Source organism: Somniosus microcephalus, chromosome 18 (assembly GCF_052327205.1).
Source record: "Somniosus microcephalus isolate GS21.2 chromosome 18, FLI_Smic_1.0, whole genome shotgun sequence".
Taxonomy (NCBI): Eukaryota; Metazoa; Chordata; class Chondrichthyes; order Squaliformes; family Somniosidae; genus Somniosus; species Somniosus microcephalus.
The window spans coordinates 10,722,591-10,746,671 of record NC_141004.1 but is presented as its reverse complement, the minus strand read 5'-3'; the positions used below and the strand labels follow the sequence as shown (position 1 = coordinate 10,746,671).

Sequence of the window (24,081 nt, the reverse complement as noted above, 5' to 3'; positions counted from 1 at the left end):
AGGTTAGAGCGGAGAGTTAGGGTGCAGGGGGTCGAGGTTAGAGCGGAGAGTTAGGGTGCAGGGGGTCGAGGTTAGAGCGGAGAGTTAGGGTGCAGGGGGCCGAGGTTAGAGCGGAGAGTTAGGGTGCAGGGGGTCGAGGTTAGAGCGGAGAGTTAGGGTGCAGGGGGCCGAGGTTAGAGCGGAGAGTTAGGGTGCAGGGGGTCGAGGTTAGAGCGGAGAGTTAGGGTGCAGGGGGTCGAGGTTAGAGCGGAGAGTTAGGGTGCAGGGGGTCGAGGTTAGAGCGGAGAGTTAGGGTGCAGGGGGTCGAGGTTAGAGCGGAGAGTTAGGGTGCAGGGGGTCGAGGTTAGAGCGGAGAGTTAGGGTGCAGGGGGTCGAGGTTAGAGCGGAGAGTTAGGGTGCAGGGGGTCGAGGTTAGAGCGGAGTGTTAGGGTGCAGGGGGTCGAGGTTAGAGCGGAGAGTTAGGGTGCAGGGGGTCGAGGTTAGAGAGGAGAGTTAGGGTGCAGGGGGTCGAGGTTAGAGCGGAGAGTTAGGGTGCAGGGGCTCGAGGTTAGAGGAGAGTTAGGGTGCAGGGGGTCGAGGTTAGAGCGGAGAGTTAGGGTGCAGGGGGTCGAGGTTAGAGAGGAGAGTTAGGGTGCAGGGGGTCGAGGTTAGAGCGGAGAGTTAGGGTGCAGGGGGTCGAGGTTAGAGCGGAGAGTTAGGGTGCAGGGCGTCGAGGTTAGAGCGGAGAGTTAGGGTGCAGGGGGTCGAGGTTAGAGGAGAGTTAGGGTGCAGGGGGTCGAGATTAGAGCGGAGAGTTAGGGTGCAGGGGGTCGAGGTTAGAGCGGAGAGTTAGGGTGCAGGGGGTCGAGGTTAGAGCGGAGAGTTAGGGTGCAGGGGGTCGAGGTTAGTGGAGTGTTAGGGTGCAGGGGGTCGAGGTTAGAGCGGAGAGTTAGGGTGCAGGGGGTCGAGGTTAGAGCGGAGAGTTAGGGTGCAGGGGGTCGAGGTTAGAGCGGAGAGTTAGGGTGCAGGGGGTTGAGGTTAGAGCGGAGAGTTAGGGTGCAGGGGGTCGAGGTTAGAGCGGAGAGTTAGGGTGCAGGGGGTCGAGGTTAGCGGAGAGTTAGGGTGCAGGGGGTCGAGGTTAGCGGAGAGTTAGGGTGCAGGGGGTCGAGGTTAGAGCGGAGAGTTAGGGTGCAGGGGGTCGAGGTTAGAGCGGAGAGTTAGGGTGCAGGGGGTCGAGGTTAGTGGAGAGTTAGGGTGCAGGGGGGTCGAGGTTAGAGCGGAGAGTTAGGGTGCAGGGGGTCGAGGTTAGTGGAGAGTTAGGGTGCAGGGGGTCGAGGTTAGAGCGGAGTGTTAGGGTGCAGGGGGGTCGAGGTTAGAGCGGAGAGTTAGGGTGCAGGGGGTCGAGGTTAGAGCGGAGAGTTAGGGTGCAGGGGGTCGAGGTTAGAGCGGAGAGTTAGGGTGCAGGGGGTTGAGGTTAGAGCGGAGAGTTAGGGTGCAGGGGGTCGAGGTTAGAGCGGAGAGTTAGGGTGCAGGGGGTCGAGGTTAGAGCGGAGAGTTAGGGTGCAGGGGGTCGAGGTTAGAGCGGAGTGTTAGGGTGCAGGGGGCCGAGGTTAGAGCGGAGAGTTAGGGTGCAGGGGGTCGAGGTTAGAGCGGAGAGTTAGGGTGCAGGGGGTCGAGGTTAGAGCGGAGAGTTAGGGTGCAGGGGGTCGAGGTTAGAGCGGAGAGTTAGGGTGCAGGGGGTCGAGGTTAGAGCGGAGAGTTAGGGTGCAGGGGGTCGAGGTTAGAGCGGAGAGTTAGGGTGCAGGGGGTCGGGGTTAGAGCGGAGAGTTAGGGTGCAGGGGGCCGAGGTTAGAGCGGAGAGTTAGGGTGCAGGGGGTCGAGGTTAGAGCGGAGAGTTAGGGTGCAGGGGGTCGAGGTTAGAGCAGAGAGTTAGGGTGCAGGGGGTCGAGGTTAGAGCGGAGAGTTAGGGTGCAGGGGGTCGAGGTTAGTGGAGAGTTAGGGTGCAGGGGGTCGAGGTTAGAGCGGAGAGTTAGGGTGCAGGGGGTCGAGGTTAGTGGAGAGTTAGGGTGCAGGGGGTCGAGGTTAGTGGAGAGTTAGGGTGCAGGGGGTCGAGGTTAGAGCGGAGAGTTAGGGTGCAGGGGGTCGAGGTTAGAGCAGAGAGTTAGGGTGCAGGGGGTCGAGGTTAGAGCGGAGAGTTAGGGTGCAGGGGGTCGAGGTTAGAGCGGAGAGTTAGGGTGCAGGGGGTCGAGGTTAGAGCAGAGAGTTAGGGTGCAGGGGGTCGAGGTTAGCGGAGAGTTAGGGTGCAGGGGGTCAAGGTTAGAGCGGAGAGTTAGGGTGCAGGGGGTCGAGGTTAGAGCAGAGAGTTAGGGTGCAGGGGGTCGAGGTTAGAGCGGAGAGTTAGGATGCAGGGGGTCGAGGTTAGAGCGGAGAGTTAGGGTGCAGGGGGTCAAGGTTAGAGCGGAGAGTTAGGGTGCAGGGGGTCGAGGTTAGAGTGGAGAGTTAGGGTGCAGGGGGTCGAGGTTAGAGAGGAGAGTTAGGGTGCAGGGGGTCGAGGTTAGAGCGGAGAGTTAGGGTGCAGGGGGTCGAGGTTAGAGCGGAGAGTTAGGGTGCAGGGGGCTGAGGTTAGAGCGGAGAGTTAGGGTGCAGGGGGTCGAGGTTAGAGCGGAGAGTTAGGGTGCAGGGGGCCGAGGTTAGTGGAGAGTTAGGGTGCAGGGGGTCGAGGTTAGAGCGGAGAGTTAGGGTGCAGGGGGTCAAGGTTAGTGGAGAGTTAGGGTGCAGGGGGCTGAGGTTAGAGCGGAGAGTTAGGGTGCAGGGGGTCGAGGTTAGAGCGGAGAGTTAGGGTGCAGGGGGTCGAGGTTAGTGGAGAGTTAGGGTGCAGGGGGTCGAGGTTAGTGGAGAGTTAGGGTGCAGGGGGTCGAGGTTAGAGCGGATAGTTAGGGTGCAGGGGGTCGAGGTTAGTGGAGAGTTAGGGTGCAGGGGGCTGAGATTAGAGCGGAGAGTTAGGGTGCAGGGGGTCGAGGTTAAAGCGGAGAGTTAGGGTGCAGGGGGTCGAGGTTAGAGTGGAGAGTTAGGGTGCAGGGGGTCGAGGTTAGTGGAGAGTTAGGGTGCAGGGGGTCGAGGTTAGAGCGGAGAGTGAGGGTGCAGGGGGTCGAGGTTAGAGCGGAGAGTTAGGGTGCAGGGGGTCGAGGTTAGAGCGGAGAGTTAGGGTGCAGGGGGTCCAGGTTAGTGGAGAGTTAGGGTGCAGGGGGTCGAGGTTAGAGCGGAGAGTTAGGGTGCAGGGGGTCGAGGTTAGTGGAGAGTTAGGGTGCAGGGGGTCGAGGTTAGAGCGGAGAGTCAGGGTGCAGGGGGTCGAGGTTAGAGCGGAGAGTTAGGGTGCAGGGGGTCGAGGTTAGTGGAGTGTTAGGGTGCAGGGGGTCGAGGTTAGAGCGGAGAGTTAGGGTGCAGGGGGTCGAGGTTAGAGCGGAGAGTTAGGGTGCAGTGGGTCGAGGTTAGAGCGGAGAGTTAGGGTGCAGGGGGCCGAGGTTAGAGCGGAGAGTTAGGGTGCAGGGGGTCGAGGTTAGAGCGGAGAGTTAGGGTGCAGGGGGCCGAGGTTAGAGCGGAGAGTTAGGGTGCAGGGGGTCAAGGTTAGAGCGGAGAGTTAGGGTGCAGGGGGTCGAGGTTAGAGCGGAGAGTTAGGGTGCAGGGGGTCGAGGTTAGAGCGGAGAGTTAGGGTGCAGGGGGTCGAGGTTAGTGGAGTGTTAGGGTGCAGGGGGTCGAGGTTAGAGCGGAGAGTTAGGGTGCAGGGGGTCGAGGTTAGAGCGGAGAGTTAGGGTGCAGGGGGTCGAGGTTAGAGCGGAGAGTTAGGGTGCAGGGGGCCGAGGTTAGAGCGGAGAGTTAGGGTGCAGGGGGTCGAGGTTAGAGCAGAGAGTTAGGGTGCAGGGGGCCGAGGTTAGAGCGGAGAGTTAGGGTGCAGGGGGTCAAGGTTAGAGCGGAGAGTTAGGGTGCAGGGGGTCGAGGTTAGAGCGGAGAGTTAGGGTGCAGGGGGTCGAGGTTAGAGCGGAGAGTTACGGTGCAGGGGGTCGAGGTTAGAGCGGAGAGTTAGGGTGCAGGGGGTCGAGGTTAGAGCGGAGAGTTAGGGTGCAGGGGGTCGAGGTTAGAGCGGAGAGTTAGGGTGCAGGGGGTCGAGGTTAGAGCGGAGAGTTAGGGTGCAGGGGGTCGAGGTTAGTGGAGAGTTAGGGTGCAGGGGGTCGAGGTTAGAGCGGAGTGTTAGGGTGCAGGGGGTCGAGGTTAGAGCGGAGAGTTAGGGTGCAGGGGGTCGAGGTTGGAGAGGAGAGTTAGGGTGCAGGGGGTCGAGGTTAGAGCGGAGAGTTAGGGTGCAGGGGCTCGAGGTTAGAGGAGAGTTAGGGTGCAGGGGGTCGAGGTTAGAGCCGAGAGTTAGGGTGCAGGGGGTCGAGGTTAGAGAGGAGAGTTAGGGTGCAGGGGGTCGAGGTTAGAGCGGAGAGTTAGGGTGCAGGGGGTCGAGGTTAGAGCGGAGAGTTAGGGTGCAGGGGGTCGAGGTTAGAGGAGAGTTAGGGTGCAGGGGGTCGAGATTAGAGCGGAGAGTTAGGGTGCAGGGGGTCGAGGTTAGAGGAGAGTTAGGGTGCAGGGGGTCGAGGTTAGAGCGGAGAGTTAGGGTGCAGGGGGTCGAGGTTAGAGCGGAGAGTTAGGGTGCAGGGGGTCGAGGTTAGAGTGGAGAGTTAGGGTGCAGGGGGTCAAGGTTAGAGGAGAGTTAGGGTGCAGGGGGTCGAGGTTAGTGGAGAGTTAGGGTGCAGGGGGTCGAGGTTAGTGGAGAGTTAGGGTGCAGGGGGTCGAGGTTAGAGCGGAGAGTTAGGGTGCAGGGGGTCGAGGTTAGAGAGGAGAGTTAGGGTGCAGGGGGTCGAGGTTAGAGAGGAGAGTTAGGGTGCAGGGGGTCAAGGTTAGAGTGGAGAGTTAGGGTGCAGGGGGTCGAGGTTAGTGGAGAGTTAGGGTGCAGGGGGTCGAGGTTAGAGCGGAGAGTTAGGGTGCAGGGGGTCGAGGTTAGAGCGGAGAGTTAGGGTGCAGGGGGTCGAGGTTAGAGCGGAGAGTTAGGGTGCAGGGGGTCGAGGTTAGAGAGGAGAGTTAGGGTGCAGGGGGTCGAGGTTAGAGAGGAGAGTTAGGGTGCAGGGGGTCAAGGTTAGAGTGGAGAGTTAGGGTGCAGGGGGTCGAGGTTAGTGGAGAGTTAGGGTGCAGGGGGTCGAGGTTAGAGCGGAGAGTTAGGGTGCAGGGGGTCGAGGTTAGAGCGGAGAGTCAGGGTGCAGGGGGTCGAGGTTAGTGGAGAGTTAGGGTGCAGGGGGTCGAGGTTAGAGCGGAGAGTTAGGGTGCAGGGGGTCGAGGTTAGTGGAGAGTCAGGGTGCAGGGGGTCGGGGTTAGAGCGGAGAGTTAGGGTGCAGGGGGTCGAGGTTAGAGCGGAGAGTTAGGGTGCAGGGGGTCGAGGTTGGAGCGGAGAGTTAGGGTGCAGGGGGTCGAGGTTAGAGCGGAGAGTTCGGGTGCAGGGGGTCGAGGTTAGAGCGGAGAGTTAGGGTGCAGGGGGTCGAGGTTAGAGCAGAGAGTTAGGGTGCAGGGGGTCGAGGTTAGAGCGGAGAGTTAGGGTGCAGGGGGTCAAGGTTAGAGAGGAGAGTTAGGGTGCAGGGGGTCGAGGTTAGAGCGGAGAGTTAGGGTGCAGGGGGCCGAGGTTAGAGCGGAGAGTTAGGGTGCAGGGGGCCGAGGTTAGAGCGGAGAGTTAGGGTGCAGGGGGCCGAGGTTAGAGCAGAGAGTTAGGGTGCAGGGGGTCGAGGTTAGAGCGGAGAGTTAGGGTGCAGGGGGTCAAGGTTAGAGCAGAGAGTTAGGGTGCAGGGGGTCAAGGTTAGAGCGGAGAGTTAGGGTGCAGGGGGTCGAGGTTAGAGCGGAGAGTTAGGGTGCAGGGGGTTGAGGTTAGAGCGGAGAGTTAGGGTGCAGGGGGTTGAGGTTAGAGCGGAGAGTTAGGGTGCAGGGGGTCGAGGTTAGAGCGGAGAGTTAGGGTGCAGGGGGTCGAGGTTAGCGGAGAGTTAGGGTGCAGGGGGTCGAGGTTAGCGGAGAGTTAGGGTGCAGGGGGTCGAGGTTAGAGCGGAGAGTTAGGGTGCAGGGGGTCGAGGTTAGTGGAGAGTTAGGGTGCAGGGGGGTCGAGGTTAGAGCGGAGAGTTAGGGTGCAGGGGGTCGAGGTTAGTGGAGAGTTAGGGTGCAGGGGGTCGAGGTTAGAGCGGAGTGTTAGGGTGCAGGGGGGGTCGAGGTTAGAGCGGAGAGTTAGGGTGCAGGGGGTCGAGGTTAGAGCGGAGAGTTAGGGTGCAGGGGGTCGAGGTTAGAGCGGAGAGTTAGGGTGCAGGGGGTTGAGGTTAGAGCGGAGAGTTAGGGTGCAGGGGGTCGAGGTTAGAGCGGAGAGTTAGGGTGCAGGGGGTCGAGGTTAGAGCGGAGAGTTAGGGTGCAGGGGGTCGAGGTTAGAGCGGAGAGTTAGGGTGCAGGGGGTCGAGGTTAGAGCGGAGTGTTAGGGTGCAGGGGGCCGAGGTTAGAGCGGAGAGTTAGGGTGCAGGGGGTCGAGGTTAGAGCGGAGAGTTAGGGTGCAGGGGGTCGAGGTTAGAGCGGAGAGTTAGGGTGCAGGGGGTCGAGGTTAGAGTGGAGAGTTAGGGTGCAGGGGGTCGAGGTTAGAGCGGAGAGTTAGGGTGCAGGGGGTCGAGGTTAGAGCGGAGAGTTAGGGTGCAGGGGGTCGGGGTTAGAGCAGAGAGTTAGGGTGCAGGGGGCCGAGGTTAGAGCGGAGAGTTAGGGTGCAGGGGGTCGAGGTTAGAGCGGAGAGTTAGGGTGCAGGGGGTCGAGGTTAGAGCAGAGAGTTAGGGTGCAGGGGGTCGAGGTTAGAGCGGAGAGTTAGGGTGCAGGGGGTCGAGGTTAGTGGAGAGTTAGGGTGCAGGGGGTCGAGGTTAGTGGAGAGTTAGGGTGCAGGGGGTCGAGGTTAGAGCGGAGAGTTAGGGTGCAGGGGGTCGAGGTTAGAGCGGAGAGTTAGGGTGCAGGGGGTCGAGGTTAGAGCGGAGAGTTAGGGTGCAGGGGGTCGAGGTTAGAGCGGAGAGTTAGGGTGCAGGGGGTCGAGGTTAGAGCGGAGAGTTAGGGTGCAGGGGGTCGAGGTTAGAGCGGAGAGTTAGGGTGCAGGGGGTCGAGGTTAGAGCGGAGAGTTAGGGTGCAGGGGGTCGAGGTTAGAGCGGAGAGTTAGGGTGCAGGGGGTCAAGGTTAGAGCGGAGAGTTAGGGTGCAGGGGGTCGAGGTTAGAGCGGAGAGTTAGGGTGCAGGGGGTCGGGGTTAGAGCGGAGAGTTAGGGTGCAGGGGGTCAAGGTTAGTGGAGAGTTAGGGTGCAGGGGGTCGAGGTTAGAGCGGAGAGTTAGGGTGCAGGGGGTCGAGGTTAGTGGAGAGTTAGGGTGCAGGGGGTCGAGGTTAGAGCGGAGAGTTAGGGTGCAGGGGGTCGAGGTTAGAGCGGAGAGTTAGGGTGCAGGGGGTCGAGGTTAGCGGAGAGTTAGGGTGCAGGGGGTCGAGGTTAGCGGAGAGTTAGGGTGCAGGGGGTCGAGGTTAGAGTGGAGAGTTAGGGTGCAGGGGGTTGAGGTTAGAGCGGAGAGTTAGGGTGCAGGGGGTCGAGGTTAGAGCGGAGAGTTATGGTGCAGGGGGTCGAGGTTAGAGCGGAGAGTTAGGGTGCAGGGGGTCGAGGTTAGTGGAGAGTTATGGTGCAGGGGGTCGAGGTTAGAGCGGAGAGTTAGGGTGCAGGGGGTCGAGGTTAGTGGAGAGTTAGGGTGCAGGGGGTCGAGGTTAGAGCGGAGAGTTAGGGTGCAGGGGGTCGAGGTTAGTGGAGAGTTAGGGTGCAGGGGGTCGAGGTTAGAGCGGAGAGTTAGGGTGCAGGGGGTCGAGGTTAGTGGAGAGTTAGGGTGCAGGGGGTCGAGGTTAGAGAGGAGAGTTAGGGTGCAGGGGGTCGAGGTTAGTGGAGAGTTAGGGTGCAGGGGGTCGAGGTTAGAGTGGAGAGTTAGGGTGCAGGGGGTCAAGGTTAGAGCGGAGAGTTAGGGTGCAGGGGGTCGAGGTTAGAGCGGAGAGTTAGGGTGCAGGGGGTCGAGGTTAGAGGGGAGAGTTAGGGTGCAGGGGGTCGAGGTTAGTGGAGAGTTAGGGTGCAGGGGGTCAAGGTTAGTGGAGTGTTAGGGTGCAGGGGGTCGAGGTTAGTGGAGTGTTAGGGTGCAGGGGGTCGAGGTTAGTGGAGTGTTAGGGTGCAGGGGGTCGAGGTTAGTGGAGAGTTAGGGTGCAGGGGGTCGAGGTTAGTGGAGAGTTAGGGTGCAGGGGGTCGAGGTTAGAGCGGAGAGTTAGGGTGCAGGGGGTCGAGGTTAGTGGAGAGTTAGGGTGCAGGGGGTCGAGGTTAGTGGAGAGTTAGGGTGCAGGGGGTCGAGGTTAGTGGAGAGTTAGGGTGCAGGGCGTCGAGGTTAGTGGAGAGTTAGGGTGCAGGGGGTCGAGGTTAGAGCGGAGAGTTAGGGTGCAGGGGGTCAAGGTTAGTGGAGAGTTAGGGTGCAGGGGGTCGAGGTTAGAGCGGAGAGTTAGGGTGCAGGGGGTCGAGGTTAGTGGAGAGTTAGGGTGCAGGGGGTCGAGGTTAGAGCGGAGAGTTAGGGTGCAGGGGGTCGAGGTTAGAGCAGAGAGTTAGGGTGCAGGGGGTCGAGGTTAGAGCGGAGAGTTAGGGTGCAGGGGGTCGAGGTTAGAGCGGAGAGTTAGGGTGCAGGGGGTCGAGGTTAGAGCGGAGAGTTAGGGTGCAGGGGGTCGAGGTTCGAGCGGAGAGTTAGGGTGCAGGGGGTCGAGGTTAGTGGAGAGTTAGGGTGCAGGGGGTCGAGGTTAGAGCGGAGAGTTAGGGTGCAGGGGGTCGAGGTTAGAGTGGAGAGTTAGGGTGCAGGGGGTCGAGGTTAGTGGAGTGTTAGGGTGCAGGGGGTCGAGGTTAGTGGAGAGTTAGGGTGCAGGGGGTCGAGGTTAGAGCGGAGAGTTAGGGTGCAGGGGGTCGCGGTTAGAGCGGAGAGTTAGGTGCAGGGGGTCGAGGTTAGTGGAGAGTTAGGGTGCAGGGGGTCGAGGTTAGCGGAGAGTTAGGGTGCAGGGGGTCGAGGTTAGAGGGGAGAGTTAGGGTGCAGGGGGTCGAGGTTAGAGCGGAGAGTTAGGGTGCAGGGGGTCGAGGTTAGAGTGGAGAGTTAGGGTGCAGGGGGCCGGGGTTAGAGCGGAGAGTTAGGGTGCAGGGGGTCGAGGTTAGAGCGGAGAGTTAGGGTGCAGGGGGTCGAGGTTAGAGCGGAGAGTTAGGGTGCAGGGGGTCGAGGTTAGTGGAGAGTTAGGGTGCAGGGGGTCGAGGTTAGAGCGGAGAGTTAGGGTGCAGGGGGTCGAGGTTAGAGCGGAGAGTTAGGGTGCAGGGAGTCGAGGTTAGCGGAGAGTTAGGGTGCAGGGGGTCAAGGTTAGAGTGGAGAGTTAGGGTGCAGGGGGTCGGGGTTAGAGCGGAGAGTTAGGGTGCAGGGGGTCGAGGTTAGAGCGGAGAGTTAGGGTGCAGGGGGTCGAGGTTAGAGCGGAGAGTTAGGGTGCAGGGGGTCGAGGTTAGCGGAGAGTTAGGGTGCAGGGGGTCGAGGTTAGCGGAGAGTTAGGGTGCAGGGGGTCGAGGTTAGAGTGGAGAGTTAGGGTGCAGGGGGTTGAGGTTAGAGCGGAGAGTTAGGGTGCAGGGGGTCGAGGTTAGAGCGGAGAGTTATGGTGCAGGGGGTCGAGGTTAGAGCGGAGAGTTAGGGTGCAGGGGGTCGAGGTTAGTGGAGAGTTATGGTGCAGGGGGTCGAGGTTAGAGCGGAGAGTTAGGGTGCAGGGGGTCGAGGTTAGTGGAGAGTTAGGGTGCAGGGGGTCGAGGTTAGAGCGGAGAGTTAGGGTGCAGGGGGTCGAGGTTAGTGGAGAGTTAGGGTGCAGGGGGTCGAGGTTAGAGCGGAGAGTTAGGGTGCAGGGGGTCGAGGTTAGAGCGGAGAGTTAGGGTGCAGGGGGTCGAGGTTAGAGCGGAGAGTTAGGGTGCAGGGGGTCGAGGTTAGAGGGGAGAGTTAGGGTGCAGGGGGTCGAGGTTAGAGGGGAGAGTTAGGGTGCAGGGGGTCGAGGTTAGTGGAGAGTTAGGGTGCAGGGGGTCGAGGTTAGTGGAGAGTTAGGGTGCAGGGGGTCGAGGTTAGAGCGGAGAGTTAGGGTGCAGGGGGTCGAGGTTAGTGGAGAGTTAGGGTGCAGGGGGTCGAGGTTAGTGGAGAGTTAGGGTGCAGGGGGTCGAGGTTAGTGGAGAGTTAGGGTGCAGGGGGTCGAGGTTAGTGGAGTGTTAGGGTGCAGGGGGTCGAGGTTAGTGGAGAGTTAGGGTGCAGGGGGTCGAGGTTAGAGCGGAGAGTTAGGGTGCAGGGGGTCGAGGTTAGAGCGGAGAGTTAGGGTGCAGGGGGTCGAGGTTAGTGGAGAGTTAGGGTGCAGGGGGTCGAGGTTAGAGCGGAGAGTTAGGGTGCAGGGGGTCGAGGTTAGAGCGGAGAGTTAGGGTGCAGGGAGTCGAGGTTAGCGGAGAGTTAGGGTGCAGGGGGTCAAGGTTAGAGTGGAGAGTTAGGGTGCAGGGGGTCGGGGTTAGAGCGGAGAGTTAGGGTGCAGGGGGTCGAGGTTAGAGCGGAGAGTTAGGGTGCAGGGGGTCGAGGTTAGAGCGGAGAGTTAGGGTGCAGGGGGTCGAGGTTAGCGGAGAGTTAGGGTGCAGGGGGTCGAGGTTAGCGGAGAGTTAGGGTGCAGGGGGTCGAGGTTAGAGTGGAGAGTTAGGGTGCAGGGGGTTGAGGTTAGAGCGGAGAGTTAGGGTGCAGGGGGTCGAGGTTAGAGCGGAGAGTTATGGTGCAGGGGGTCGAGGTTAGAGCGGAGAGTTAGGGTGCAGGGGGTCGAGGTTAGTGGAGAGTTATGGTGCAGGGGGTCGAGGTTAGAGCGGAGAGTTAGGGTGCAGGGGGTCGAGGTTAGTGGAGAGTTAGGGTGCAGGGGGTCGAGGTTAGAGCGGAGAGTTAGGGTGCAGGGGGTCGAGGTTAGAGCGGAGAGTTAGGGTGCAGGGGGTCGAGGTTAGAGGGGAGAGTTAGGGTGCAGGGGGTCGAGGTTAGTGGAGAGTTAGGGTGCAGGGGGTCAAGGTTAGTGGAGTGTTAGGGTGCAGGGGGTCGAGGTTAGTGGAGAGTTCGGGTGCAGGGGGTCGAGGTTAGTGGAGTGTTAGGGTGCAGGGGGTCGAGGTTAGTGGAGAGTTAGGGTGCAGGGGGTCGAGGTTAGTGGAGAGTTAGGGTGCAGGGGGTCGAGGTTAGTGGAGAGTTAGGGTGCAGGGGGTCGAGGTTAGAGCGGAGAGTTAGGGTGCAGGGGGTCGAGGTTAGTGGAGAGTTAGGGTGCAGGGGGTCGAGGTTAGTGGAGAGTTAGGGTGCAGGGGGTCGAGGTTAGTGGAGAGTTAGGGTGCAGGGGGTCGAGGTTAGTGGAGAGTTAGGGTGCAGGGGGTCGAGGTTAGTGGAGAGTTAGGGTGCAGGGGGTCGAGGTTAGAGCGGAGAGTTAGGGTGCAAGAATAATGAGCTTTGATGGGTTGAATGGCATTTTCTTGGTTTGTTCTGATGTGTCTCTCCGCCCCCGACCTGGTAAAGCTTTTCTCTCTCGCTGCATTCTCCCACCCCATAGTTTCCCCACACCACACCCATCCCCAGCTGACCGCCAACAGGAGAGCTGCTCCCAGGACCCTGCCAGCGGCGCCCTAGTCAGGCTCTAGCTAGCGCACGGGAACCATGACTGACTCCCTCTGGTTTTCCATCATCCATGCGTGGAAGCATCGGGCTTCCACTCGGCAGCTTCCCAGAGCAGCACAGCGGAGACCAGGAAATCACCACGTGGGGGGAATGCCAGGGGCAAAGCCCAGGTGTTACACCACCCAACAGAAAAACCCAGTCACACACTCACCTGTACGAATCATTGGTTCTACATCAGGGTGCACCTTCACACACTGACACTTAGCACAACGCTCACAAGCTCAGGAATGTTCGAGTGGCAGTTCACGCAGAACCTATATAATCAAGGCTAGAAGTCTTCAGGAACCTCAGCATCACTTTAGAAAACCTGAAGTATACATACACGGGACATGTGGCTTCATATTATAGAGGATCTTTTCTGTGGAAAGTTAAACAGCTTTACTCAAACAAACATTCACATATTTGTCTAATCAAGCAGCGACTATCCTGTGCACACATGTCTGTGTATAAAAGGAGGGGCGAGTAGGGCTCCTTTGGCTCCAAGATGACATCGCTGATAACAGTAGCAAGCTCAGCGAGCCAATACTATAGCCAGGCAGCTGGGAGTATTCCAGGGAGCCGTGGATCGAGCGGCAGCCCGACTTGGTGATTGGGCCTGTAAATGTTCCATAGAAACATAGAAGATAGGAGGAGTAGGCCATTCGGCCCCTCGAGCCTGCTCCGCCATTTAATGAGATCATGGCTGATCATCCAAATTCAGTACCCTGTCCCTGCTTTCTCTCCATATCCCTTGATCCCTTTAGCCTTAAGAAATATATCTAACTCCTTCTTGAATATATTTAATGAATTGGCCTCAACTGCCCTGTGTGGTAGAGAATTCCACAGGTTCACCACTCTCTGGGTGAAGAAATTCCTCCTCATCTCTGTCCTAAATGGCTTACCCCTTATCCTTAGACTGTGACCCCTGGTTCTGGACTCCCCCGCCATCGGGAACATATCCTTCCTGCATCTAGTCTGTCTAGTCCTGTTAGAATTTTATAAGTTTCAATGAGATCCCCTCTCATTCTTCTAAACTCCAGCGAGTATAAGCCCAATCGACCCAATCTCTCCTCATACGTCATTCCTGCCAACCCAGATATCAGCCTGGTGAATCTTCGCTGCACTCCCTCCATGGCAAGAACCTTTAAGCTGCGCGGCCGCATGGCGCTCTGGAGATTACGTACAGCCTGCTCGCCGGCTTTTAAATGGGAAAAACTGCGCATGTGCAGTATTTTGAATGGGCCGGGCACCCAAAATAAAATTAAAGGGAACACTGCTGGGGAGAGGGCTGGAACGTTGTCCACTCAGCGCCAGATAACGCTACAAAAGGTAGGGGTAGTCCTAGTTAGACGAGCAGCGAGAAGCTTACCACTTATTTGTTGGAAAGCAGTGCGGTTTTAATTTATTAAAGTCCAGCAGTTGTTGCAGATTCACTTGGCCAGCCCCAAGTGTTAACTTGCAGCAAGCTGCGTGCAGGATCCCTGGGTGCAAGTCGAGCGTGTCCCTAGTTGGGGAGAGTCGGACTCCATGTCAAACAAGCAGAAGCTCTACTTGTGTATTTCTCAGCAGTTTGGATTGGAGACTCGAGCATCCTGAGGAGTTGGCACCAACGTTCCCTGGAAGCTGTGCAACCAAGGCTGTGACATATTACTCGACAATGTAGTGTGTTATAAATCTCATCATCATGAAGAAACGACTCATGAAATAACACTGGACAGCCAGCTGGTGGCGCCGTCCAAGGAGTATAAATACTCAGGCGTGGGCCCAGCTTGCCCAAGGACACTTTGTAAGACAGGAACTAGTGAAGTACAAATAGATTTCCATGTTCTGAAACAAGTTGATTAAAGCCTTGCTTTATACTCGAACCAAGTGCGTAGTGAGTTTTATTACGTCACTGTGCTCATTTGGGAAATGAACAGCGGCGGGTCGAGGGGCTGAATGAGCTACTCCTGTGTACCCGACACTCTGCACAGCCAGCATGCTGATAGATGGGTTTGAAGCCCCCCCACCCCCGCCCCAATCACCATGGCTATCTGGGCAAGATACCAGAGGGCAAGCTAAGGCATCAGGAATCCAACATTATCGGCATTTACGAGAGGGGAGCAGGAAACCAAGAGAGTTATGAAGAGCTAATTGGTCCTCCAATTAAACCAAAATAATGGCCCGTATTTTCCGATCGCAGGCCTCCCGCGGGCGGAGACCTGTGATCTGGAAAAATCTACGCCCTTACCCGAGGGCTCCCGGGACGCACACGCTTCCGCTCCTGGGCCTCACCAAACGTGAAGTGCGCAGGGCCCACGTATCCCAGGAGCGCATGTAGTTCGCAGCGTCCCTGGGATCACGAGGGCCATGGGGAGCCAATCACAGAAGGGAATCTCCCTTCGTACATTTGACGGGAAGACCTGTCAAATATATGAATGGAGATCAATTAAAAAACATAGTAAAACGTTAAATACATTTTTTTTTTTTTTTTTAAATCACATTTTAAAAATGACTTGAAATTACAATAAATTTTAAACAAAAATGTAATATTTTGAAAGAAATAATTAAAGTTTTTTACGGGGCTAAAAATAAACTTACTTTTTTTTGTAAAAGTATTTTTAAATGATAAATCAGTGAAATTTTTTTCAAAACTTTTTTCAACTCTTATCCTGGTAAAAACAGGCCTTACGTCGCTTTTACCAGGTGCTAGAATTGTAAGGGTTTTCTGCAGGCGGAGGGTCTCCAAAAAGCGGAACTCTCCGCCCGTGGAGGCCCTTCTCCCAGGCAGCCGGAGGATCTGCCAAGAAGATTCTTGACAGACCGGAAATGCCGGTTTCCAGCGTATGCGCTGTGCACGCCTGAAACTGGCATTCCCGATGTCCCTACGGGTGGGTGCACAGCGCGTACACACCCGTAGGGATCGGAATATCCGGGCCAGCGACTATAGATGCTGGAAATTTGAAAGAGAGACAGAAAATGCTGAAAAAACTCAGCATGTTAGGCAGCATCTGTGGAGAGAGAAACAGAGAGAACGTTTCAGGTCGATGGCCTTTCGTCAGAACTGATCTGAAATGTTAACTCCTATGTTCTTGTTTCTCTCTCCGGAGATGCTGCCCGACCTGCTGAGTGTCTCCAGCACTTGCTGTTATGATTTGAGCCTCCAATGATGCTACTTCCAATGGAAGAGAAATTTGTGGAGAGTTGTTTCCCCCTTTCCCACGGGGGCCACAGATGGGTTTGGAGATTTCCCTTTTATTTTTTGGCAGTTAACATGCAAGTTCCAAAAGACAGTCAGTAGTCGAAAAGGTTCATCTGCGCCGTTTCCTTCCAGTGCTGTGCGCCAGTGGCAAAATACTCGCTTTAGAAACACAGAAAAATAGGAGGAGTCGGCCATTCGGCCCTTCGAGCCTGCTCCGCCATTCAATATGATCATGGCTGATCCTCTATCTCAATACCATATTCCCGCTCTCTCCCCATACCCCTTGATGCCTTTGCATCTAGAAATCTATCTATCTCCTTAAATATATTCAGTGACTTGGCCGCCACAGCCTTCTGTGGTAGAGAATTCCACAGGTTCACCACCCTCTGAGTGAAGAAATTTCTCCTCATCTCAGTCCTAAATGTCCTACCCCGTATCCTGAGACTGTGACCCCTCGTTCTAGAACCCCGCACCCCCCCCAGCCAGGGGAAACATCCTCCCTGCATCCAGTCTGTGACAATGTTGGGTGACAATGTGATAATTCACTTTATAAATGCTGGATTACTACATTTTAAAATCATTTGTCATCAAATAAAATAACTTGGCCCTCAACAGCAAAGACTGCTTTGTTTTTAAGAGGAATGTTTCGCATGTCACGATTTGGAAACGCTCGCTCACTTGATCTGCTCCTGGAAGCTGCCCTCCTCCAGCAACTTGTCCGCTTCGTCCAATATGAACAGGCGTATACTGGCCGTCGGCAGAAAGCCGATCTCGATCAGCTGCTTAATGCGACCTGGATAAAGGGAAGCAATTCACTTCAGTAAATACAGAGACCACTCTTAATTGGAATGTGCCCCAAGAAGAGGGGGGAATTACATTTTTTGCCACTTTCTGTAAATATTACCCCCCAAAAAATTCCACAAAATGCAGATGTTCACTCAATTAATCATTTTAAATCAGAGATCGATAGAATTTGGCTAGCTATGAGTATTAAGGGATATGGAGTTCGGTACACATCGGCCACAATTTCATTGAATGGCGGAACAGGATCGAGGAGCTGAATGGCCCCTTGCCCGTTCCTAATCCCACAAACACATAAGAACATAAGAAAGCAGGAGTAGGCCAATCGGCCCCTCGAGCCTGCTCCGCCATTCAATAAGATCATGGCTGATCTGATCCTAACCGCCAATCCACTATCACAGAACCATCTCCTGAATCTAACAGAATTAGACACACGAAATAGGAGCAGGATCAGGCTACAGCACATAAATTTGTGCAGACCGAGCACCGGCAAATAACTCGTGGCTGCTGTCTTATCGTTAGCCGTGAGGTGTCAGCCATGGCTCAGTGGGCAGCACTCACTCTCGCCCAGGTCAGAAGGTTGTGGGTTCAAGCCCCACTCCAGAGACTTGGGCACATAACTCAGGCTGACACTCCCAGTGTAGTGCTGAGGGAGTGCTGCACTGTCGGAGGTGCCGTCTTTCGCATGAAACGTTAAACCGAGGCCCCGTCTGCTGTCTCAGGTGGATGTAAAAGATCCCATGGCATTATTTCGAAGAGGAGCTATGGAGTTCTCTCCGGTGTCCTGGCCAATATTTATCCTTCAATCACATTGGCCCAGAACTTCGGGTCGGGGGCTTCCCGCGGGTGCAAGCCTCCGACCTGCACTTACCGAGCGCGCCGGCCGTTGTGCTGTGGGCCCGCGTGGGATTCCGATCCTGGGCCTCCTCCAGCTGCCAGCGCGCAGTGCTTGTGTATCCCAGGGGCGCAGTTAGTTCAAAGCGTCCCATGGGATCACGTGGGCCATGGAGAGCCAATGGTAGCAGGGAATGCCCATTCATAAATTTGACAGGAAGAGCTGTCAAAACTGTAAATTCAAATCAGCCCCAAAACATAACTAAAACATCAAATAAATTTTAAAAAAACATCACATTTTTTAAATAACTATAAATTACATAAAATAACTATTTTAAACAATAATTTAAATTTTTGAAAAAATTAATTACAGTTTCTAACAGGGCTAAAAATAAACTTACTTTTCTTTAAAGTATTTAAAAATAATAAACCTGTGGGAAAAATGTTTTAATTTTACTTAATTCACCACTTACCTTGTTAAAAGCAGGCCTTGCGACTGCTTTTTAAAAGTGTAACTCCTGGAGACTTACCCTCCCGGAGAAACCTCTCCGGCGCACGCGTTCGACCTGTGAACCCCTTCCTTTAAGGGAACGGAAGTTCCAGTTTCCCGCGCATGCACGAAACCAGCACTTTTGTTGGGCCTACGCGCGAGCACCCAGCGCGTACGCACCCGTGGGGACCCGAATTTCTGGGCCATTGCTGTTTGTGGGAGCTTGCTGTGCACAAATTGGCTGCTGCATCTCCCGACATTACAACTGCGACTACTGTACCTCAAAAGTACCTCATTGGCTGTTAAGTGCTTTGGGACGTCCCGAGATCATGAACGGCGCTATATTTGTTCGTATTAACTCAGCACAGGGATTGGACTTGGCCCACAAGGCCCAAAAACATCCTTGGTCTCCAAAAAACAAACTTGAGAATCGCAAGACGCTGTCTAGTTAAATTTTAAAATTCTCATCATTGCCTCGCCCCTCCCCACCTCAGTAACCTCCTACAACCCTCCGAGTTCTCTGCGCTCCTTCAATTCTGGCTTCTTGCGCATCCCTGATTTTCATCGACCCACCATTGGCGGCCGTGCCTTCAGCTGTCTAGGCCTCGAGCTCTGGAATTCCCTCCCTAAACCTCTCCACCTCTTCTCCTTAAAACTTACCTCTTTCTGTCCCAATATCTCATGCGGCGTGGGACAGATTTTGTTTGACAATCGCTCCTGTGAAGGACCTTGGGACATTTACTACATTAAAGGCGCTATATAAATGCAAGTTGTTGTTCTGTTCTAGGGTCCACTCACCTGGAGACCCAACGGCGACATGGCATTTCCTCAACCGCATTTTGTCCAGGCTCAGCGGGGTCCCTCCGATGAAGACGTGGCATTCCAGTGTCTCCATTTTAATGCCGATTGCTGTAATTACAGAGTGGATCTGCACGGCAATTTCCCTGGTAGGTGCCAGAACAAGAACCTGCAAGCAACGGAAAAATGGGAGCGTCAATGCAAGGGACAAGGCCACCAGAGCAGCGGCAAAATCATTAAACTGTGCCTGGAGCCGCACGGTCAAGAGAAATGGGATAGAATGATGGAGCGCAAGGGTCCAATACATGCTTTGTTTAAAAATAAAGAACTTGCACTGTCGGAGGTGCCGTCTTTCGGATGAGACATTAAGCCGAGGTCCCGTCTGCTCTCTCAGGTGGATGTAAAAGATCCCATGGCACTATTTTGAAGAAGAGCAGGGGAGTTATCCCTGGTGTCCTGGGCCAATATTTATCCCTCAACCAATCAGTACTAGAACAGATTATCTGGTCATTATCACACTGCTGTTTGTGGGACCTTGCTGTGCGCAAATTGGCTGCTGCGTTTCCTACATTACAACAGTGACTACACTTCAAAAAGTACTTCATTGGCTGTAAAGTGCTTTGGGACGTCCCAAGGTCGTGTAAGGCACTATAGAAATGCAGTTCTTTCTCTTTCACCAAAATACTTGTGGCGTGACCAAACACTAACCTGGGAGGTCCACGTCCAACTACACACCCCTTACTAGATAAGAGACTGTTATCTAAAGTAGAAGCCCACAGAATTGAGAGCAATTATTGACCTGGTTAGGACAGTGGCTGAGCGGCAGGAGACAGAGAGTAGGGATAATGAGTAGGTACTCTAATTGGCAGGTGGTGACTAGTGGTGTCCCTCAGAGATCTGTGTTGGGGCCTCAACTACTCACAATACTTATATGATGGCACAGAAAGTCATATATCCAAATTTGCCAATGACACGAAGATAGGCGGCATTGTAGGCAGTGCAGATGAAAGCATAATCTATCAATATCCCTTTGTAATTTTAAGTGAGTGGGCAAAACTGTGGCAAATGGATTTCAATGTAAGCAAATGTGAGGTCATCCACTTTGGACATAAAAAGGATAGAACAGGGCACTTTCTAAATGGTGAAAAGCCAAAAACAGTGGCTGTCCAAAGAGACTCGGGGGTCCAGGTACATAGATCATTAAAATGTCATGAACAGGTACAGAAAATAATCAAAAAGGCTAATGGAATGCTGGCCTTTATATCGCAATGACTAGAATACAAGGGGGTAGAAGTTATGCTGCAGCTGTACAAAACCCTGGTTAGACCACACCTGGAGCACTGTGAGCAGTTCTGGGCACCACACCTGAGGAAGGATATATTGGCCTTGGAGGGAGTGCAACATAGATTTACTAGAATGATACCTGGGCCTAGAAATTCAGTATAGCCACTTTTGGGGCGTTAAAGTCGGGCGGGCGCTAAAGTTTGCGCCCGCCGGAAAGTGGAGGCCACTTCGCCGATATTCAGTAGCTTTGGCCAAGGAGTTTGCTCGAGCGCTAAAACTGGCGTTGCACGCCTATCTTTAGGCGCTAAGCCGGCGGTGCAGACTGATACGGGTCGACTTGGTCTGCTGCCACGCCCTGGATACTGCAGCCCTCCAGCTAGGCCTAAACACTGCTGCTGGAGAGAAATAGCGCCAGCAAGGATGCAGAGGGCCCGTGAGAGAGTGCAGCGCTTCTCTGCCCATGATTTAAAGGTGCTGGTTAGGGCTTTGGAGAGGAGAAGCCATATCTTGTTCCTGGACAGTGGCAAGAAGCCTCCCAAGAGGGTGTACAGGAGAGCCTGGAGGGAAATCGCCCAGAGGGTCACAGCCAACAGCGATGTCCCCAGGACTGCTGACCAATGCCGGAAAAAGTTTAACGACCTCACTCGGGTTGTCAGGGTGAGTACCCTTTCCAGTGTCCTCCTCATCCTTGCATGTGCACCTCACATTATGGGCAAAGGGACCTCAAAGGCCTAATGGCCAGCCCTCATCCAGCAGCTATGGCACTGGCATGAACATCAATTGCACTTTCTGCACTTTACACACTGGCCAAGCTATTCGACCATGGGAGGCAGTGCACACAACAACAGGGCACCACACTGGCCAAGCTATTCGACCATGGGAGGCAGTGCACACAACAACAGGACACCACACTGTACTTAGAGGCCGTCCTTTCTCTTGCAGGCCAAGCTGGCCCAGAATCTGAAGAGCCGGACTGACACCGGGGGAGGCCGTGCCCAGTTCCAGCAGCTCAGTGACCTGGAGGAGCGCGTGGGTCGACTCATGGGTGCCCGGGTGATTGGCCCCGTTGCAATTGGAGATGCCGACCCTGTGCTGGGCCCCAATGGTAAGGACATGACCGTTTGGACCTCTCTCGTTCCCCTTGCGCTTCAGATCTACATCCTTTGCCACTGTCCGACCAATGCGCAGAATGCCACCACTCATGCCTCCCTCGCTGACGCCCTGTCCTCACTCTAAAGCTACTCTTGTGCCTTCCTGCTTTCAGCTGGTGAGGAGGAGGTCCCTGAAGCTGCGAGTGTCAGTCCCTCGGAAGAGGAGGAGCAAGAGGAAGGCGGCACATCGGGGGAACCCTCATCCGCGCCAGGGGATGGCAATGGAGGGGACACGTCTTCCCTGGAGGAGAGCCAGGAGGAAGTGTTGCAGGGGGGTGTAGCTCCTGTGCCCAGTGGCGTCCAGCCACGCGGGAAGGGTCGGGCAGCTCGGCTGCCTTCTCCCCAGAGGGGGGGGGGGGGGGGGGGGGGGAAGTGTTGCAGGGGGGTGTAGCTCCTGTGCCCAGTGGCGTCCAGCCACGCGGGAAGGGTCGGGCAGCTCGGCGGCCTTCTCCCCAGAGGGAGAGTCCGGCCTCCAGTCCGGAGACGGTCCTCGCCCAGGAGGTGCGCCTCCTTGATCAAATGTCCGCGGACTCAGATCGTCGGCACACCGAGTTCATGGGGGTTGTGGGACGGTTGCCCGAGGCCATTGAGTCCCTGGCTCATAGTGTGGCCGATTTCAGGGCTTCACAGGCCAGGGGTTTCGAACAACTCGCGGCAGCACAGGCCAGGGGTCTCGAACAATTCGGGGCATCACAGGATGCGAGTCGGGCACAATTCGGGGCATCACAGGACGCGAGTCAGGCCGAATTCAGGGCAGCACAGGACGCGAGTCAGGCCGAATTCAGGGCAGCACAGGACGCGAGTCGGGACGACTTCAGGGCAGCACAAGCAGCGAGTGGAGAGTTGATCAGTGGTGCCGAGCAGTCACTGGCTGGTCTGATGCGGGCACAGACCAGGGCAGTACGGGCACTCACTGCTGCCACACTCGCTGTGTCACGCACGCATCGCCAGGGCACCCGCCGCATTGCTGCAGCACAGCGGTCTGGCCTTCACCAGATTGCTGCGCTTGCTGCAGTGCCAGCCCGGCCGAGTGCCAGTGTCTCTGGCGACCAGCGAGCGCCTGGCATCAGTCAGCTTGCCCCCATTGCTGCAGCCGCCACTGCCACTCCCCCAGCAAAGCTGCGACGAGCTGCTGGAGAGACTGATGCTGCCCAGCCACAGCTGCAGCAGTCAGCAGCCGGCCCCTCGAGGGCCGGAGCTCGTCCAGGCCGACCCCCAAGGGCATCTGCCGTCACGCAATGTGCCCCTCAGGAGCCTTCCCCCAGCCTTGCAACACCCACAGGGCCCAGGTTGAGGCGGAGCAGCAGGTCGGCCAGGGGCCGGAAAAGCCTGGACAAGGACTCACCCTCTCGGCACACAAAGTAGAGTGTGTTGCCAAATGTTTTTTTTATCTGGGGGTGTTTGTGTTCTCTATGGGGGGGTTTATCTTGGTAAGGCCGAGGATGAAGGCCATTGTTTTTTTATATGGGGGTGTTTGTGTTCTCTATGGGGGGGGGGGGGGGGGGTTCTTTTGGTAAGGCCGAGGATGAAGGCCATTTGGATGGACAAGTTTTGTTATTCCTCCCCAGGTTGTGGGAGTGAGATATGTTTTTGACTGTTTTTTGGGGGTGTTGTCTGTTTTTGGGTTTCATGTGGGAAGGGCCCTGAGTTTGTTCAATAAAGCTTTTTATTTATTCAGCTTGTCCATGTGTGATGTTTCAAGTGGTTGTTGCGTTAACCGGCTGAGGGCTTGCGGAGCGGCTGCATTCAGGTGCCTTCATTGCCGCAAGCCATTCCCTGACAGGGGGCCTAGAAGTGTCGTTCAATAAGCCGCCGACGGACGGCCCTTGGACCTTGTGGCTCCCTCCTGGGCTGGTACTCCTCCTCCTCCTCATGGTCCTCCTGAGGTGGTGGTCCAACGTGAGGTGGCAGTGCCCGAGTCCTGCGGATAGCCAGGTTGTGCAGCATGCAGCAAACAACGACGAACTGGGAGACTCTATCCGGCGAATACTGGAGAGATCCCCCGGAGCGATCCAGGCAGCGGAACCGTTGCTTGAGGACGCCAATCGTTTGCTCTATGATGTTCCTTGTGGCTTGATGGCTTTCGTTGTATGCCTCCTCAGCAGGGGTCCTGGGCGCGCGGAGCGGGGTCATGAGCCATGTACACAAAGGATAGCCTTTGTCCCCGATAAGCCATCCTCTTGGGGGAGGCTGTGCCTGGAACATGTCAGCCACAGTAGTCTGGCGCAGGATAAATGCATCGTGGCTGCTGCCTGGAAAGCGGGCATTGACAGCTAGGATGCGCTGCCTGTGGTCACACACCAGCTGTACATTGAGGGAATGGTAGCCCTTCCGGTTGCGGTAATCCTCGGCATTGTCGATAGGTGCCCGCATAGCCACATGCGTGCAGTCAATGGCGCCCTGCACCATGGGGAAGTCGGCGATCCTCGCAAATCCGACTGCACGCTGCTCCTGCCTCTCTAGGGTCATGGGGAAGGAGATGAATTGGTGTCTCCTTGTGAAAAGGGCATCGGTGACCTGCCGGATGCAGCGATGCACGGCGAACTGGGAGATGTTCGCTATGTCCCCAGCAGCGGCTTGGAAGGAGCCGCTTGCATAAAAGTTCAGAGCCACCGTGACCTTCACTTCCACCGACAGAGACGTCCTGCACATCAGCTGTGGACGCAGATCTCTGTGAAGCAGCTGGCAGATCTCTGCAACCACCTCCCTTCTGAAGCGCAGCCTCTTAACACAATGCGCGGCAGTCATGGTGAGATAGGACACCTGCTGGCGGTATTCCCTGAGTGGGTAAGGCCTACGTTGCCGACGCCTGATGGCCCCTCTGCGTCTAGGCATGGCTGCCCCTCTCACACAGCGTCTGCGAGCCCTTCGCACATAATGCTGGAACTGAGGGTTGGAACCCCATGCAGCCCCCATAATATACTTGCAAACAGTGAAATCACAATGAGTCAAATTTCCAAGCTCTGGCCAGAAGCCAAAAATACCTCTCCTATGTTGGCCCAAATCAGTAAGGTCTCTTCCTTGGTCTCTGTCCAGAAATCCGTAGCACTAAAGTCATTGCAGCAAAATGGCAGCCCTTTATAGTTCAGTCTAAGTGCCCTTTAATTAGCGCTCCCCGAGGCCCGCAGGGCCTCTGCTGCGTTCCACTTCACAGTTCTTAACAGCGCCACGCCCACATTGGGCGGGCGCCACTGAAGTTCCGGTTTGGGGCGCACAAACGGCGTTGCACGACGAAATGACGTCATAAGTTGCGCGCGCAGCTGAGCGCGCGCAAACACTTTGCGCCGGCGCTAAATGTCAACTGAAGTTGGGCGTAGGCGCAGATCGTTCTGCGCCCGGCCGCTAAGTGCCTAGCGCTCGAGATCTACTCCTCTTATGGCGCTAACGGCTGGCGAACGCAACTGAATTTCTAGGCCCTGGACTTCAAGGGTTAAGTTACAGGGAGAGATTACACAAATTAGGGTTGTATTACCTAGAATTTAGAAGGTTAAGGGGTGATCTGACTGAAGTTTTCAAGATATTAAGGGGAACAGATAGGGTAGATAAAGAGAAACCATTTCCGCTGGTTGGGGAGTCTAGGACTAGGGGGCAGAGTCTAAAAATTAGAGCCAGACCTTTCAGGAGTGAAGTTAGGCAACACTTCTGCACACAAAGGGTGGTAGAAGTTTGGAAAACTCTTCCACAGGTGGCAATTGATGCTAGATCAATTTTAATTTTAAATCTGAGATTGACAGCTTTTTGTTAACCAAAGGTATTA

General features: G+C 55.8%; 1 protein-coding gene across 1 annotated transcript in view; it reads right to left on the bottom strand.

The window, feature by feature from the left end:
* The window catches only part of ddx20 (DEAD (Asp-Glu-Ala-Asp) box polypeptide 20), a 47,032-nt gene extending 28,821 nt beyond the window's left edge, over positions 1-18,211 (bottom strand). Inside the window, exons 1-2 of the mRNA XM_086011044.1 lie at positions 17,890-18,211; positions 15,645-15,759 (exon numbers count right to left, since the gene is read on the bottom strand). Of these exons, the coding sequence (XP_085867170.1) occupies positions 15,645-15,759; positions 17,890-18,196 (422 nt within the window). The 5' untranslated portion in view covers positions 18,197-18,211. The remainder of the gene's footprint in view (positions 1-15,644; positions 15,760-17,889) is intronic.
* Between the last annotated feature and the right edge of the window lie 5,870 nt (positions 18,212-24,081).